The following is a 16,532-nucleotide window of genomic DNA, read 5'->3' as shown; positions in this document are numbered from 1 at the left end:
AGAGTTATAATAAAGAACGGTATATCGATAAATGAATACTTATGTTCACGTACACGCGCTCTGAGGTCACCTGATCACATGGTTCCCATGTGATGGAACATATAAAAAACTATAGATTGATTTGGCAATTAAAAATGACTTATCAACAGTTACATACAAAATGAATAAATAAACCTAGAAACAATTAAGTTAATAAATAATGAATAAATAAAGAATCTTTGTCTCTATGACATACCGAGTCTTTTTTGTTGTTGTTGTTGTTATGTCTACAGTTCTCATTGGCTGGGAGGCCGTGTCTACAGTCCTCATTGGCTGGGAGGCTGTGTCGACAGTCCTCATTGGCTGGGAGGCCGTGTCTACAGTCCTCATTGGTTGGGAGGCCGTGTCTACAGTCCTCATTGGCTGGGAGGCTGCCTGCGTCTACAGTCCTCATTGGCCGGGAGGCTGCGTCGACAGCCCTCATTGGCCGGGAGGCTGTGTCGACCGTCCCCATTGGCTGGGAGGCTGTGTAGTCCAAAGGCTTATACTCCTGATGATAATCCACTCCCTCTGCCCCGCCGTGACCACGATGCGAACGCACTCGACGTCGAAGGCGACCTTGCGGTCCACGTCCTGCACCTCGATGTTCCCGTCCCTGAACTCGCCCAGCGTGATGTAGGACGAGCACTGTTTCCCCTTCTTGGTCCCGACCACCTTCTCCCCCACCTCCAGCGCCCCGTGGCGCAGCACGTCGTTCTGCCGGTCGTCGGAGCCCGTGGCGACCTTTATCCGGCTGATCCTCGCCGAGCGGTTGAACACGATGACGAAGAAGTCCCCGGTGGCCGGCGGCTTCCCCCAGAAGTACTCGTCGGCGCTGCTGTAGGCCTTGGCGGCGCCGTAGCTCTCGAAGACGTCGATGTTGGTGCTCAGGCTGGCGGGCGGGTTGTCGGGGATGTCCACGGCGTCCTCCTCGAAGTCGTCGTCCTTTTTTAAATTGATTGATTGAAATATGTATTAACAGTTTGTAGAATTTCGGTACATTTCAAGCACAAACTCAATACAAAGACTGTTAACTGTGAGTGGACGACCCAATTAAAGGACCACTTCACCACTTTTCAACCTATCTTTATATAATAGGTCCTCACTAATAATCATGAAAAAATGGCACGATTTTGTTCCTACTCGGTCTGTGTCTCATAGGAGGGATGTGGGCAGTTCATAAATCGTCTTCCAGTGACATCATTAGGCAGATTTTTTTTAAAACAAGATGTTTTTACAAAAATGTTTAGATTTTCATTATCGTGAGAACGATGCCATCCATTTTCGCATTGCAACTTTTCAGGACTAGAAAGCCTGCAGTTTCTATTGGCTTGTATTCCCCATCGATGATGTCACTGGAAGACGGTTTCTGATCTGCCCACAGTCCTCCTATGAGACACAGAACGAGTAGAAATAAATTGCGCCATTTTTTCATGATTATTAGGACCTATTATATGAAGATAGGTTGAAAAGTGGTGAAGTGGTCCTTTAAGCATTACACTTGTTTACAACAGGGTCCACATTGTTCAATTCATCAAAACATTTAGAGACATACAAATAGACACTTCTATGTAGCTAAAGAACAGAACAGGAATTCATCATAAAGGAAGCAAAAAGGGAAAAGAAACATACAGTGAGGGGACATGGGGGTGGGGGGGGGGGGGCGGTGGGGGGGATTCAGATTTTACAGAGGCCAGTTTCGAATTGCAGCCATCCGTAGGTGCCCTTTGAGAGCGGTTTTGAAGGAGTCAAGGGATTCTCATGTCTTAATGACTGTTGGTAGGGCGTTCCACATTCTGGTGGCATAGGAGTGAAAATAATTTAGTCCCTTGTTTGTGCCGAATCTGGGTTGCACATGGTTTGTTGCACTCCCTCTGGTGTTGTGGGTGTGGAGCTTCGTTTACATTAAGGAAGTATCTAGACAGGTACATGGGTATCTTGGTGAAGTATTTAGACAGGTACATGGGTATCTTAGTGAAGTATCTAGACAGGTACATGGGTATCTTAGTGAAGTATCTAGACAGGTACATGGGTATCTTAGTGAAGTATTTAGACAGGTACATGGCAATCTTGGTGAAGTATCTAGACAGGTACATGGGTATCTTGGTGAAGTATTTAGACAGGTACATTGGTATCTTAGTGAAGTTTCTAGACAGGTACATGGGTATCTTGGTGAAGTATTTAGACAGGTACATGGGTATCTTAGTGAAGTTTCTAGACAGGTACATGTGTATCTTAGTGAAGTATTTAGACAGGTACATGGGTATCTTAGTGAATTATTTAGACAGGTACATGGGTATCTTAGTGAAGTATTTAGACAGGTACATGGGTATCTTAGTGAAGTATTTAGACAGGTACATGGGTATCTTAGTGAAGTATTTATACAGGTACATGGGTATCTTAGTGTAGTATCTAGACAGGTACATGGGTATCTTAGTGAAGTATTTAGACAGGTACATGGGTATCTTAGTGAAGTATTTAGACAGGTACATGGGTATCTTAGTGAAGTATTTAGACAGGTACATGGGTATCTTAGTGAAGTATCTAGACAGGTACATGGGTATCTTAGTGAAGTATCTAGACAGGTACATGGGTATCTTAGTGAAGTATTTAGACAGGTACATGGCTATCTTGGTGAAGTATCTAGACAGGTACATGGGTATCTTGGTGAAGTATTTAGACAGGTACATGGGTATCTTAGTGAAGTATTTAGCAGGTGGGGCGAAATACTTTCGCGGCGGAGACGTAAGTCCCGACCTATTATTTTCCGTTGTTGGCTATATTCGAGTACGTCATGGTGTAAATTTCAATTCGTCCCGACGTTTTATTAATTCGCCCCAACGTCGGGGCTATAAAATAATTCGCCACGACTTAATAATAATTCGTCGCAGCGTTAAGAATCCGTTGTGGCGTGAGGACTCGTCGCGGCATAGAACGGGACTCGTCGCGGCTATATCTACCCGTTTGCGACGTAATAGGTTGACTTTGGTATATTTGCGGTGGTATTGCCTTTTTCCGCGCATCGTGCCCGGGGCCCGGCACGTGCGCCTCGCCGGTCCGGTTCCGTGGAGGGATGGCCCGACCCTCGTCCGTGAACCCCTGGGGGGGTGGGGGGGTCCCTGGGGGACCCTTGGGGGATCACGGAGGTCCGCATAGCGACGAGAGTGCAGTGAGTGAGTGTGTGTGTGTGTGTGTGTGTGTGTGTGTGTGTGTGTGTGTGTGTGTGTGTGTGTGTGTGTGAGCGTCTGAGTGCTTGTGCTCCTATCCGTGTGCCTCCCCCCCCCCCACCCCATGTGGACCCTTGGCACTTGCTGCGTATAGCCTCATACTGAAAAAAAATACTATTTTACGCACAGCGCAAGGCAATGTGATTACGATCGTCCTTCTGGGGGGGGGGGGGGGGGGGGGGGGCTGGCCAACACAATAGATAACCTACAAGGACATATGAATTTAATTTATATACACGGCTATATTCATTTAGCCGATCATCAAAGCTCACCGCGCTCGTATAGCGCATTGACTGTCTGTCTGTCTGTCTGTCTGTCTGTCTGTCTGTCGGCCGGCATCTGATCTACAAGCTCACGCATCGCAGCGGACAGCGGTTGATTATCGCTGGGCCGCAGCGGGTCTATATCCCCCCCCCCCCCCCCCCCCCTCCTGCAGAAGTCATAGCTTGCCATAATTCCAATGATCATTTGCCGTCTGATTGATATGCAACAAACGTAGGCTATTGGTTTTTATAAACGGCAGATCGGAGAGCGCGGTTCTGCGCAGCCCCGTGCGCCTTGTGCCTTTTATCTTATCATTTTAACAGTGCATTAGAATATTTAATATTTATTAATGGATTCCCAGCTAAGTCCTGCCCTATGCAGGAGCTAACTATTTCCGTAGACAACGCCCTGGTAACGTCTGTCCCAACAGCCAGGAATCTTGGTGTTGTCCTGGACAGTCAGCTCTCGTTCAAAGCTCACATCACAGCTGTCACTCGATCATGTAGGTTCACACTCTATAACATACGACGAATTAGACCGTTCCTCACCCAGGAATCAGCCCAGCTCCTAATCCAGACAACAGTCTTGTCAAAACTCGACTATTGTAACTCCCTCCTTACTGGCCTACCAGCATGTGCACTTAAGCCTCTCCAGCTGATCCAAAATGCAGCAGCTCGCTTGGTCTTCAACCAGCCAAAATTCTCACATGTCTCCCCCCTGCTCCGCTCCCTCCACTGGCTCCCGGTCGCTGCCCGCACAGAATACAAAACTCTGATGCTGGCATTCAAAGCAACCAAAGGTATGGCTCCCCCATATCTTACAAGTATGATTGAACCCTACAAACCCTCCCGCGCACTCAGATCAGCCAACGCAGGGAAACTGGAAGTACCCTCACTAAAAACGCCGGGACAACGCTCCACACGTCCCAAACTCTTCTCCCTTCTGGCTCCAAAACTGTGGAATGCACTTCCCATTGCAGTCAGAACTGCAGCATCACTCCCAATCTTCCGCCGTAGCCTGAAAACCCACCTTTTCAGACTCCATCATGGCCCATAGCACTTACCCTAACCCCTTAGATAGCATTTCTGTTGGCTTAGATAGCATTTGACACAGACTTATAGCATGTTATGTAGACAGCACTATAATTGTATTGTATATAGTCATAGCACGCCATAGTACATATGTATAGCATAGTAGTGAATATGTATAGTTTATTATGTATAGTGTATGTATAGTTTCATCATATAGATATTCCACTGTTACCTTCTTAGCTTACGCATGTTTCATGATAAATGCTTTTATGTGATGTATTCCCATGCTTTTGTTCTTGCCTAAATGTAAGTCGCTCTGGATTAAGAGCGTCTGCTAAATGCCTAAATTGTAAATTGTAAATTGGATTGAGATGACTTGACTGGACTGGACTATGATGACGGACTAACAGTTTTATGCCATGAAGTTTTAGCCCCCTCAGTGTTTTTTTCGCTGTCTTTGCGTCCTCTCTTGATACTGTTATATGCTGTGCTGCACTAAACAGAATTTCGTTGTATGTCTCATACAGTGACAATAAAGATCTTATCTTATCTTATCTTGTGGATCAGAGCGCACGGGGGTTAATGATAATACTATATTATATAGGCCTAATAGGTATATGACAGACAGCCAGCCAGTCTGTCTGTCAGTTAGCCAGTCAGCTATATATAGCCAGTCAGCCAGCCAAATAAAAACATGGCACATAGATGACACAAGACTCAGTGAGAATAGCATAATGTATCATACAGCGAATGAAAGCAAACTTCCCAAGGATTGTGTGTGTGTGTGTGTGTGTGTGTGTGTGTGTGTGTGTGTGTGTGTGTGTGTGTGTGTGTGTGAGAGAGACCTATAAACTCTCGTCCTCTCTCTCTCCTAATTATTGTGCAGCGCAGCTGCGACCGCGGCAGCGGCACGTATGCTTGAAATATTAAATAAAAATATGTCGGGCTTCCGGGCCGGGCCCGGGTCGTTTCTGGACTGTACCAACGGGCTTAGGGCCGGACGGGGCTTAACTCCACGGGCCCCTATATTTTAGGCCCGTGCAGGGCTCTAGTGTGTGTGTGTGTGTGTGTGTGTGTGTGATATAGCAGATATACAATCTCACAGCGGCTGCGACGCGTTGTGAGGTTGTATATTTGCTATTTTCAGCATGCAACCAAAGTGTAAAATATGTCATTACAACGACATCAAGGCCTGTCAAAACACATTTTAGTCGACTAAATCAACTGTAGAAATAGAAATTTGCTGCCAAAAACAACACTGGTACCTTCAGCTTGTTCTCGGCGCCGCGGTACGAGGAGTAGTAGCCCATGTGCTGGAACAGCGAGGGCCGGAAGCGCATCACGTCCTTCTGCGCCAGCAGGCTGCGGAAGTGGATGAGCAGCCAGTCGCACGGCATCTCCTGGTAGAACATCAGCAGGAAGCGGGCCAGCCGCGGCAGGTCCCGCGAGTGGTAGAGCTTCCCGATGTAGCCCAGCTTGGAGAACTCCAGCATCACCCAGTAGGAGCCGTCGCGGGACGCGATGACCTAGATGTAGCATTTGATACATTTGACTTATATAGCATGTTATGTAGACTAGCACTAGAATTGCATTGTCATAGCACTTCATAGTACATATATGTATAGCATACTCTATAGTTTATTGTATACAGTTATGTATAGTTTCATTATATACTGTAGATATTCCACTGTTATGTTCTTAGCTTACGCATGTTTCATGATAACTATCATGCTTTTTGTTCTTGCTTAATGTAAGTCGCTCTGGATTAATGTAAATTGCTCTGGATTAAGAGCGTATGCTAAATTGTAAACTGTAAACTGTAAACTGTAAACTGTAAACTGCAAACTGTAAACTGTAAACTGTAAACTGCAAACTGCAAACTGTAAACTGCAAACTGCAAACTGCAAACTGTAAACTGCAAACTGTAAACTGTAAACGAACCTTCTTCAGCGCGGTGAGGAAGTTGCGGGAGCAGCGCACGTCGTCCTCCAGCATGACGTAGAAGTGCGACAGGTCGGCGCAGAAGTCCAGCAGGAAGGCGTAGTCCACGTTCTGCTTGGAGCGGAAGCGGACGCGCTCCTCCGGGTCGCCGTAGTTCCGCTTCAGGCCGTCCAGCGCCGGGTAGAACTCCTCGGGGGCGTGGATGACCAGGAGGCGACCGGCGATGAGGTGGTGGGCGAACTTGCGCGTGATCTCCGTCACCAGGCCCTCGCACCACGCCACGTCGAAGTCGGCCAGGTGCACCACCACCACGATCTCCTTCAGCTCCTCGTAGGAGGACTGGTCGAAGATGGACTTGATGGTCTCCAGGAGGTAGTTCCCGCGCTTCCGCTTCACCGACGACAGGCCGACGGTCAGGTACTCTGAGACGGAAACAGAAATAACATCAGTCCGTCTTTTGCTTCTAACCGTGTGGATATGATCTTGTTTCCTGATTGTTTCTGTGTATTTTGTCCTGTAATGTCTACGATGGTGTAATGTATTGTTTATTGTTTATAAGGATCCCCATTAGCTTTTGCCTTGACAAAAGCTAGTCTTCCTGGGGTCCGACACAGACAAACATTTAACATTTAACAAAAGGCAATACTTACAATTGTTTACAAACACTAACTCAAAATAAAACAGTCAAATAAAATGTAAAATAAGAAATGGCAAAAATCACTTTCAACAACTATTATTTTCCCAGGGTTACTGCAGTATGGTTTACATAAGGTGTTCTTTTAACTTGATTTTAAAGATGAATTTTGTATTTGTATTGGTTATACACTTTGGTAGTGCATTCCAACCTATTACAGCTCTGTAGATAATAAAAGATTTAAGAATATTTGTTCTTGCTTTGTATTTCTAAGTCTTGTCTGTTTCTCTAACGGTGACGTCATGGACACAAAACACATTTCAGTGACAATAAGCTGACAATAAAGTTGTATCGTATATTCGTATCGTATCGTATAATGATTAAATATTTTTTATGAGAATGCAAAGATGTTGTTAAACATTTTATTTTCTATTATTTAGCTCGGCTCATGCAGCACCTGGCGTTTAGGTAGTGGAAGTGGATTGTATCGAGAAAGTGCAAGTTTTCGGCGCGCTATCGAGAAGGCGCGAGTTTTCGTCGCGCTATCGAGAAGGCGCGAGTTTTCGCCGCGCTATCGAGAAGGCGCGAGTTTTCGTCGCGCTATCTAGAAGGCGCGAGTTTTCGTCGCGCTATCGAGAAGGCGCGAGTTTTCATCGCGCTATCGAGAAGGCGCGAGTTTTCGTCGCACTATCGAGAAGGCGCGAGTTGAAGTCGAAGAACGACTGACATAGAAACATAGCTTTTTCAGAAAACTGTCATTTTCAAACAGACATTTTTAGAATCTGATCTCAGGTCAAAATGGGTTAAGGGGAACTCTCCAAGGGACAGAGAAAAAAAAAAAAAAAAACAACACCTCTACGGAATCCTCATTTATTAAATAAAAAGCTTAACTCACTCTTGCGGTTCAAGGGGGACCCGGCGAGGTAGCGGTAGGTGACGTTGATGCTTCCAGAGAAGTTGGTGAGGTCCCTGAGGGTGGGGGCGTAGCGCTCTGTGCTGGGGGCGGGTTGCGCGGACGCTTCCCTCAGCTGCCGCTTGTCCTGGTCCTTCAGCGCGTTGGACGGACAGAGACAAAGACAGGACAAAAATACACACACTTGTTTCGTGAGCTTCGTTATTATCAGTCAGGATATAATGTTGGTTAAAGGGATCGTGACATAAAAAAAAAGGTTTTTGTCATTTTTCTCATTTCTTTGGTTTTTGGTTTTCTGAGCTCAATTGCACTAAAAGAAACTGGACTTTTTAACATTCAGTAGTAATATACAGTAATATATAGACCAGACAAACACACACACACTTGTTTCGTGAGCTTCGTTATCAGTCAGGAAATAATGTTGGTCTCAAAGGGTCAAAGGTTTTGTAATTTTCCTATATTTTCGTTTTAGGTTTTCAAATGTTTAGGTTTTTACAAATGTTAAATCTGTATAGGCTTCATTATTATAAATAATATACATGTTCAAGTGAATTGAATAGTGATAGAAATACAAGGTGATATATTCAGAAGACATTTATAATGCTCAGCGTGATTGTATTTGTTTCTTTGTTGGTGGTGCTTGCTGCATTATAAAGCTTTTTCTTGTAGCCTGCTTTTTCAACGTATCCCTGTGTTAATAGGTGAGTGTTTTTGCTCCTACATAGGGGGGGGGGGGTTCGTTCACTAATATATCTTGTTGTATATTAAACAAATAAAGACTTAAATAATTTAATATAGGCTATACAACTAACGACACACAGTGACAGTTGGGCTGGCAAGTATGTCTGTGCGTGCGTGCGTGCGTGCGTGCGTGCGTGCGTGCGTGCGGAGGAGGCTCGGGCAGCGAGGCGAGCGGGGGAATATTTTTTATTGTTTTTAAAATAATGGTGAAAGTTGTTCAAAGCTATAATAATACTGATGCGTTCCAGGGTCTTTAATGTGTTATCAAAAACAAACACATTGTTCGCTTTTGGAACATTATCCTCCTGCATGTGCCATCTTGGACCACTGTATTTTTAATACAACTGTATTAAACCATCCTATTAAAGCATCGTAGCTCTTTGACAGTTCTGAGACAAAAGGAAACATTTCCAATGCCTGCGAGGCATACAGTAACAAGTAAACACACTTATAGACGGAAACACTGCAGAGAGAAAGAGAGAAAATGTTTTAATAATTTAACCCGTTTAGATCGGAGGCCGATTCTAAAGAAAATGTCTTCTAAACCCTAAAAGCTTTCTGAAAAACCTCTGTTTTCTATATGTCAGTTGGTGCTCAACCTTTTTCATGTCAAGGACCCCCAGAATTGTCTGTATTTGGTCGAGGACCCCCATCTGAAAATATGTTGTTCCAGGGACCCCCCCCCCCTCCCCAGAAGCAAAGAAATGTTCAAAACGTTCGCCCTGAAAGAATATATATCCAAAGATTTGCTCCACATTTTCAAAATAAAAAAAAATAAAAAAAAACATCAGATCAACAAGGTCTTGTAGTCTTGTCGAGCTTGTAGATCTGATATTTTTTTCAATTGCTAAAGTATAACATAATCCTTAAAACATCAAAAGGGGTTCCCGTCCAGAATGGTTTAAACAACAAATACAGACAACGTGCCATGATCACCACGTCTTGACGCCGGCATGAATAAGACGGCATGATTTCAACTTGGGTTTTTTTTTTAACCCTTTTGGTGTTAGCATCATGTCATGCTTTAGCTATTGAAAAATCGTGAAAATGTGCCTCAAATTTGGAATATAGTTTTTCAGAACGAACGTCTTTAACTCAAATCTTTGCTTCTGGAGGGTCCCTGGAACAACATATTTTCAGATGGGGGGGTCTCAGAGGCCAATTACAGATCATTTTTGGGGTCCTTGACATGAAATATTGAGTGATATAGACCTAGAAACATTTTTTTTTCAAAAAACTGTCAGGATTATAGAAGACATTTTTTTCCAGGCCTAAATGGGTTAAACATGTTTCCTTTGAAGACAAGAATCTTATGAAAGGAACAACATGGATGTTATTTACCAATACAAGGATATCTCTGGTTTGCACACGCATACTATAGGGTCACATGATGCATTTTAGGGGAACAAATAATTAATTAAGATCGGGAACTTGACCTAAAAAATAAGAAAAAAAAGGAACAAAAGCAAAGAACCCATTTCTACACACACACACACACACACACACACACACACACACACACACACACACACACACACACACAGCCTCGAAATACAACACAGCTCAGTGTTAGGGAACGCTGTAGCAATTTACAATTTAGGCATTTAGCAGACGCTCTTAATCCAGAGTGATTTACATTAAGCAAGAACAAAAAAGCATGGGAATCACATAAAAATGTATCATGAAACATGCGTAAGCTAAGCCAAGAGTGGAATATCTATATAATGAAACTATATTAAAAACTATACTGTGGCCCAAGAGGTAGAGCAGGTCGTCCAATGATCCATGGGTCGGCGGTTCGAATCCCGGCTCCTCCTGTCTACATGTCGAAGTGTCCTTGGGCAAGACACTGGTTGGTACCTTGCATGGCTTCCGCCGCAATCGGTGTATGAATGTGTGTGTGAATGGGTGAATGTACACAATCTATGACAATCTATATAAATGCACTGTTTATCATTTTATATATACTACTATACTATATGCTATACGTGTGGAAGACCCATAGATCCATAGACCCCAAGGTAGCCGCAATGAAGTAATACATATAGCAATAGAGTTCAAAGGGTGCAGATGAAGAACAGCTGCACTAATTGGCGTCGTTAAGGCATGCATGGCAACAGTTTGTGTTTTGTGTGATTTCACACCGGAAGATATAAGATGATGCACCGTGTTGAAAATGACTGTAGACGTCGAGAGAGAGAAGAGAGCGAGTCAGACAGACAGACAGACAGACAGACAGACAGACAGACAGACAGACAGACAGACATACAGACAGATAGCGTGATGTTGTCTTGGACCGTTTCCAAAGCAGGAGGACCAAAGCGAGCCTATCATGCTGCTGTAACAGTGAGGAACAAACTGTATTCCTTTGGAGGCTGTGATGGATGGACCTTCAACAACATGGAACAGATGGATGTCCATGTCTTCAACACAGTGTCTTTATGCTGGAATAAGTTACCTCCAGTGGAACCAGGAAGAGGAGACGGTCACCTTGAGGTTCCATACAAGCGCTACGGCCACACAGCTGTGTTGGTTGAAGATACAGTCTATATCTGGGGAGGCTATCGTTACTGCAATGTGCTTTATGCATTTGATGTTGAATCCCACAGATGGTCCCAACCCAGGGTTTCTGGGACTGTTCCAGAGGAGAGGAAATACCACTCAGCCTGTGTGTTGGAGAAGGTCATGTTTATCCATGGAGGAGAAACCAAGCTGACTCGATACACTAATGACATGTACAAGTTGGACACCAGCCCAATGGTCTGGTCTTTAATTAACACCAGAGGAACTCCACCTCCTGATTCACAACGTCACTCTGCCACCATCGTTGGTACCAAGATGTTTGTATTCGGGGGCTGGAGGGGGTACCAGGGGGTCTACAACACCATCAGAGTGTTTGACACAGAGACAAACGCCTGGCTGGACACACCTTCTGCACAACTTCTACCAGAAGGACGCTGGCGTCATTCAGCATGTACCTACAATGGAGAGCTGTACATATTTGGTGGCTGGAACGGTAACCAGAACTTCAATGATGTGTGGAAATTCAGTCCAGAGACCTTCTCCTGGAAGAAGGTTGAGCCCAAGTGGAAAGGACCATGTCCAATGATTGGTATATGCTGTTGCATTGTGGGAGATCGTATCATCTTCTTTGGAGGAAGAGGAGATTACACTATCTCTGATGAGCTGTTCATCTTAGACTTGAGTCCTCGTCTTAAGACGTTATGTAAGCTAGAAGTTATTCAGTACGCTCTGGACCAATCAGAACTCCCACAAGACATCAGGTGGGAACTGGCAGCCATGACAACCAACGACAACAGACGACAACAATAACAACCGAGACCACATTCCAGACGAAGGAACAGCAGAAAGATCAAGAAATTATGGATCAACATCTCATCCCACCTGATGGTGAGCCACCTCTCAGCATCACTTACTGAGATTCAAACCTCAGGAGACTCCTTCTCTCCAGACAGGCTCTCTAACCATTCAGCTAGGCATCAAACAATGACAATTGTTCCGTCCAACACAATGCGGTGGAAACACAAACCTGTGTCTGTATGTTCCAAACTGAACACGGTGGAACTCTCTTTATTGTATATTTATTTCTATGATCTTTTTCATTTAAATGACCAAGCAGTCCTGAAAGACTGTTAGTTTTTTTTTCCTCCTTCTGCCAAAAAGATAATAATCGCGAAACTCTAGACTATCTGGTACACAGCAAGCTAAAATGATTCAACAAACCAGCACGCCAGAGACCAGAATACTACAAACCCAAACAAATAGTTAAAAATAGAGCTACAAAACATGTTGGAGATTAAACAACAGATAACAGCCAGCACCAGCAACTGTGTTTATTTAATCACATGTGAAGAATGTGGCTTACAATATATTATGTCGGAGAAACGAGTAAAACAATAGCTACAAGGCTGAGAAAACACAGATACAATATTAACAATGCAAAAAAGACAACTAAAAGGATTGTTCAACATTACATGGCACATGGCATTGAAGCTCTAACAGTATCTTGACTTCAACACAATCCCAACTGGACAGTAGGACAAAGACGTTTTAATGGAAAACAGTGGATTAAGAACCTCAACACGGATTTTCCTGGAGGTTTAAACATGCCAAAATATTAGACAAGTTGTTTTGATTTTGTACCAAAACTCCACAGCCATATTCATGCTAAACACAGCCAACAATCAATGGAAATCAGACTTTGAATATAGGGGACAAATTAGCACATTCCACACCAAGCCAACCTGCGACACGAAGCAAGAGTGTACAGTGCACTGAAGTCCCCTCAGTCAACCCCCGCCACTCTTGGCCCTCTCTCTCTCTCTCTCTCGCTCACTCACTGCCTTGCTCTCTCCCACAATGTTAAGTTAGTAAAGTTACACCTATTTTATGTAAATAACATGGTAAAATGTGCAGCATTGGGAGGTAAAGGGGAGACACTTTAATTGTGAAGGGACGACAGGATGAGGAGAGGTGTTGTTGTTGCTAATTGTCGAGAGTAACGGCTGCGTGTGATATTGAACAGTCAAACTATTCGTATCAATATACGGCTGTATCAACAAAATAATGATGTCATAGGTATATGGGGGCCTCATATTTGCTCTTGAAACGGGCCTCCAGATTCCTAAGGCCGCCCCTGACTACATGTTACAGCCCTATAGTGCCTCTAGATACTCACAAGGACGTATCCGTCTTCGATGTAGAGGTTGAGGAAGAGGAGGAAGGTGATGAGGAAGCCCAGGAGGGGGATGGCGGAGCGCTTCCTCGGACACCTCATCTTGTCCAGGGATTTCCACACCAGCCTCATGGCGGAGGAGACGCTCTGTGTCTCTGCTGAGGAGGACAGGCTCTGTCTCTGCTGATGAGGACAGACTCTGTCTCTGCTGAGGAGGACAGGCTCTGTCTCTGCTGAGGAGGACGGCCTCTGTCTCTGCTGAGGAGGACAGACTCTGTCTCTGCTGATGAGGACAGACTCTGTCTCTGCTGATGAGGACAGACTCTGTCTCTGCTGAGGAGGACAGGCTCTGTCTCTGCTGAGGAGGACAGACTCTGTCTCTCTGTGGAGGACAGGCTCTGTCTCTGCTGAGGAGGACAGGCTCTGTCTCTGCTGAGGAGGACAGACTCTGTCTCTGCTGAGGAGGACAGGCTCTGTCTCTGCTGAGGAGGACAGACTCTGTCTCTCTGTGGAGGACAGGCTCTGTCTCTGCTGAGGAGGACAGGCTCTGTCTCTGCTGAGGAGGACAGGCTCTGTCTCTGCTGAGGAGGACAGACTCTGTCTCTCTGCTGAGGAGGACAGACTCTGTCTCTCTGTGGAGGACAGGCTCTGTCTCTGCTGAGGAGGACGGGATCTGTCTCTGCTGTGGAGGACAGGCTCTGTCTCTCTGTGGAGGACAGGCTCTGTCTCTGCTGAGGAGGACAGGCTCTCTCTCTCGCTGCTGCGGCCGGGATCTGAAAACAGAGAGATGGAGAGAGAAACACGTTAGGCGTCATAGGCCATTTGCAGACGGCGGCCATGTTTTCCATCAGAGTTTGGGAAGCACTCGTTTGCAGTAAAGCAAAATGTCCTGCTGCCTCCTGCATTATGTCATGTGCTAATTCAAAACAGGTGGTACGCACACACACACACACACACACACACACACACACACACACACACACACACACACACACACACACACACACACACACACACACACACTCACACACACATACACACACACACACACACACACACACACACACACACACACACACACACACAGGGGCAGTCGAGTTGAGTGATATCTAACGAGCACTTACAAAAACTGCAACACTATAGGAAAATAATCACCTGCAAGGACAGAAAGTTATAGCTCATAACAACATGATTTATAACGGTGGATTTATATGAAACAAACACTTTGAGGATAGAAAGAGGATAATTCAAGCTTTTCGTACAGCTGCAATGTTGGTGAGTTTGACGTTGTTTAATACAATCAGAGAGGACTTTTCTGTTTGGATGAATGGGCTGCCATTGGAAGATGCACCTTGTTAAGGCCTATTCATAGTCTGGATTTTCGGTGGTGAGGTGACCACCGCTCCGGTGGTGAGGTGACCACCGCTCCGGTGGTGAGGTGACCACCGCTCCGGAGCTGAAATAACGTTGAGCGGTGGTGAGTAAAAACAGAGAGAAGGGGGCTGGAGCGGTGGCGGTGGTTTGCTCTTCACCGCGGCTCGTGACGTCATGTTGTAGTTCAGTGGTCACCCCACCACCGAAAATCCAGACTATGTATGAGCCTTTAGCACCTTGCCTTTAAAGGTAAATGGTAAATGGTGCATTTATACAGCGCCTTTATCCAAGGCGCTTTACATAGATTGTGCATTACATTCACCCATTCACACACACATTCACACACACACACATCGATTGCGGCGGAAGCCATGCAAGGCACCAACCAGCACATCGGGAGCAATTTGGGGTTCAGTGTCTTGCCCAAGGACACTTCGACATGTAGACAGGAGGAGGAGGAGCTGGGATTCGAACCACCGACCCATGGATCATTGGAGGACCTGCTCTACCGGATGATCTTCTAAAAAATTATAAAATTATATCGGCCTACAGAAAAAACAAAAATCTTAAAGACTATCTGGTACACAGCAAGCTAAAAGGAATCAACACACCAGCACGCCAGGGACCAGAATACTACAAACCCAAACAATTAGTCAAAAATAGAACTACAAAACGCGTGTTGGAGATTAAACAACAAATAACAGCCAGAACCAGCAACTGCATTTATTTAATCACATGTGAAAAATGTGGTTTACAATATGTCGGTGAAACGGGTAAAACAATAGGTACAAGGCTGGGACAACACAGATACAATATTAACAACGCAAAAAAGACAACCACCAGGTTGGTTCAACATTTCATGGCTCACGGCATTGAAGCTCTAAAAGGCGCTGGATTTCAACACAATCCCAACTGGACAGTTTTAGGACAAAGACGTTTTAATGAAAAACAGTGGATTAAGAACCTCAACACGGATTTTCCTGGAGGCTTAAACATGCCTAAAATCAGATCTTGAATACAACCAACTTTAAACTCAGGATTAAACTGGAGAAATCTAAAAGTGATTGGATCAGACTTCCTTCGGTTACTGTACATGGCGAATGCATTCATTCCTTGCATTGTGCTTACAGTAAGCACAGTGCACTGAAGTCTTTCTGTGCCCCCCCCCCCACCCCCCCGGGTCACCGTGTATAAGGCCTACAGTATATATAATATGCAAATCATCTGTCTTCCTCTGCAGCGCCAATAAGTTCTGGGGGGGGATTCATATTAGTGGCTGCCTGCGCCGCGCCCGGCCCCCGTCGTCGTATGTCGTATGTCACCCTAATCTTCCTCTGGAATCATAATTACTTTTCAATACACCCCCCTCCCCCCCTAATGAGATGTACAGTAACGGGGTACTTGTTCTTCTCAGGGAAGGAGGTGGGCTGAAATTGGGCTGATTGGAATAAAGCAGCATAATAATAATAAGACGGGAGAGAATGAATGGCAGAGCTCTGACGCCTCGAAGCCGGCCGGCCGGCTGACTGGCGGCGTGAATCAAACACGCTCAAGTTCAATAATAACAAAAGATAATGGATGACGTTTTGGGCACATATCCTGTTATCCATGATGTGAGTTAACCCAATTCTGACCTGAGATCAGATTCTAAAAATGTCTTCCTTCTACATCCTGACAGTTTTCTTAAAAAAGC

At 45.0% G+C, this 16,532-nt stretch overlaps 1 protein-coding gene across 1 annotated transcript; it reads right to left on the bottom strand.

The window, feature by feature from the left end:
- Positions 1–459: 459 nt before the first annotated feature.
- Positions 460–13,597, bottom strand: LOC310873159 (alpha-1,3-mannosyl-glycoprotein 4-beta-N-acetylglucosaminyltransferase C-like; the record flags this gene model as incomplete). Its single annotated transcript, XM_083785483.1, has 5 exons — positions 460–963; positions 5,806–6,066; positions 6,482–6,903; positions 8,011–8,161; positions 13,469–13,597. The coding sequence occupies 5 exons, from the start codon at positions 13,595–13,597 to the stop codon at positions 460–462; spliced, it is 1,467 nt and encodes a 488-aa protein (XP_083641609.1).
- Positions 13,598–16,532: the final 2,935 nt, after the last annotated feature.

Source organism: Protomyctophum parallelum, assembly GCF_964188405.1.
Source record: "Protomyctophum parallelum genome assembly, chromosome: 1".
Lineage (NCBI taxonomy): Eukaryota > Metazoa > Chordata > Actinopteri > Myctophiformes > Myctophidae > Protomyctophum > Protomyctophum parallelum.
Note: the sequence above shows the minus strand (reverse complement) of the source record. Positions and strands in the feature narration are given on the sequence as shown.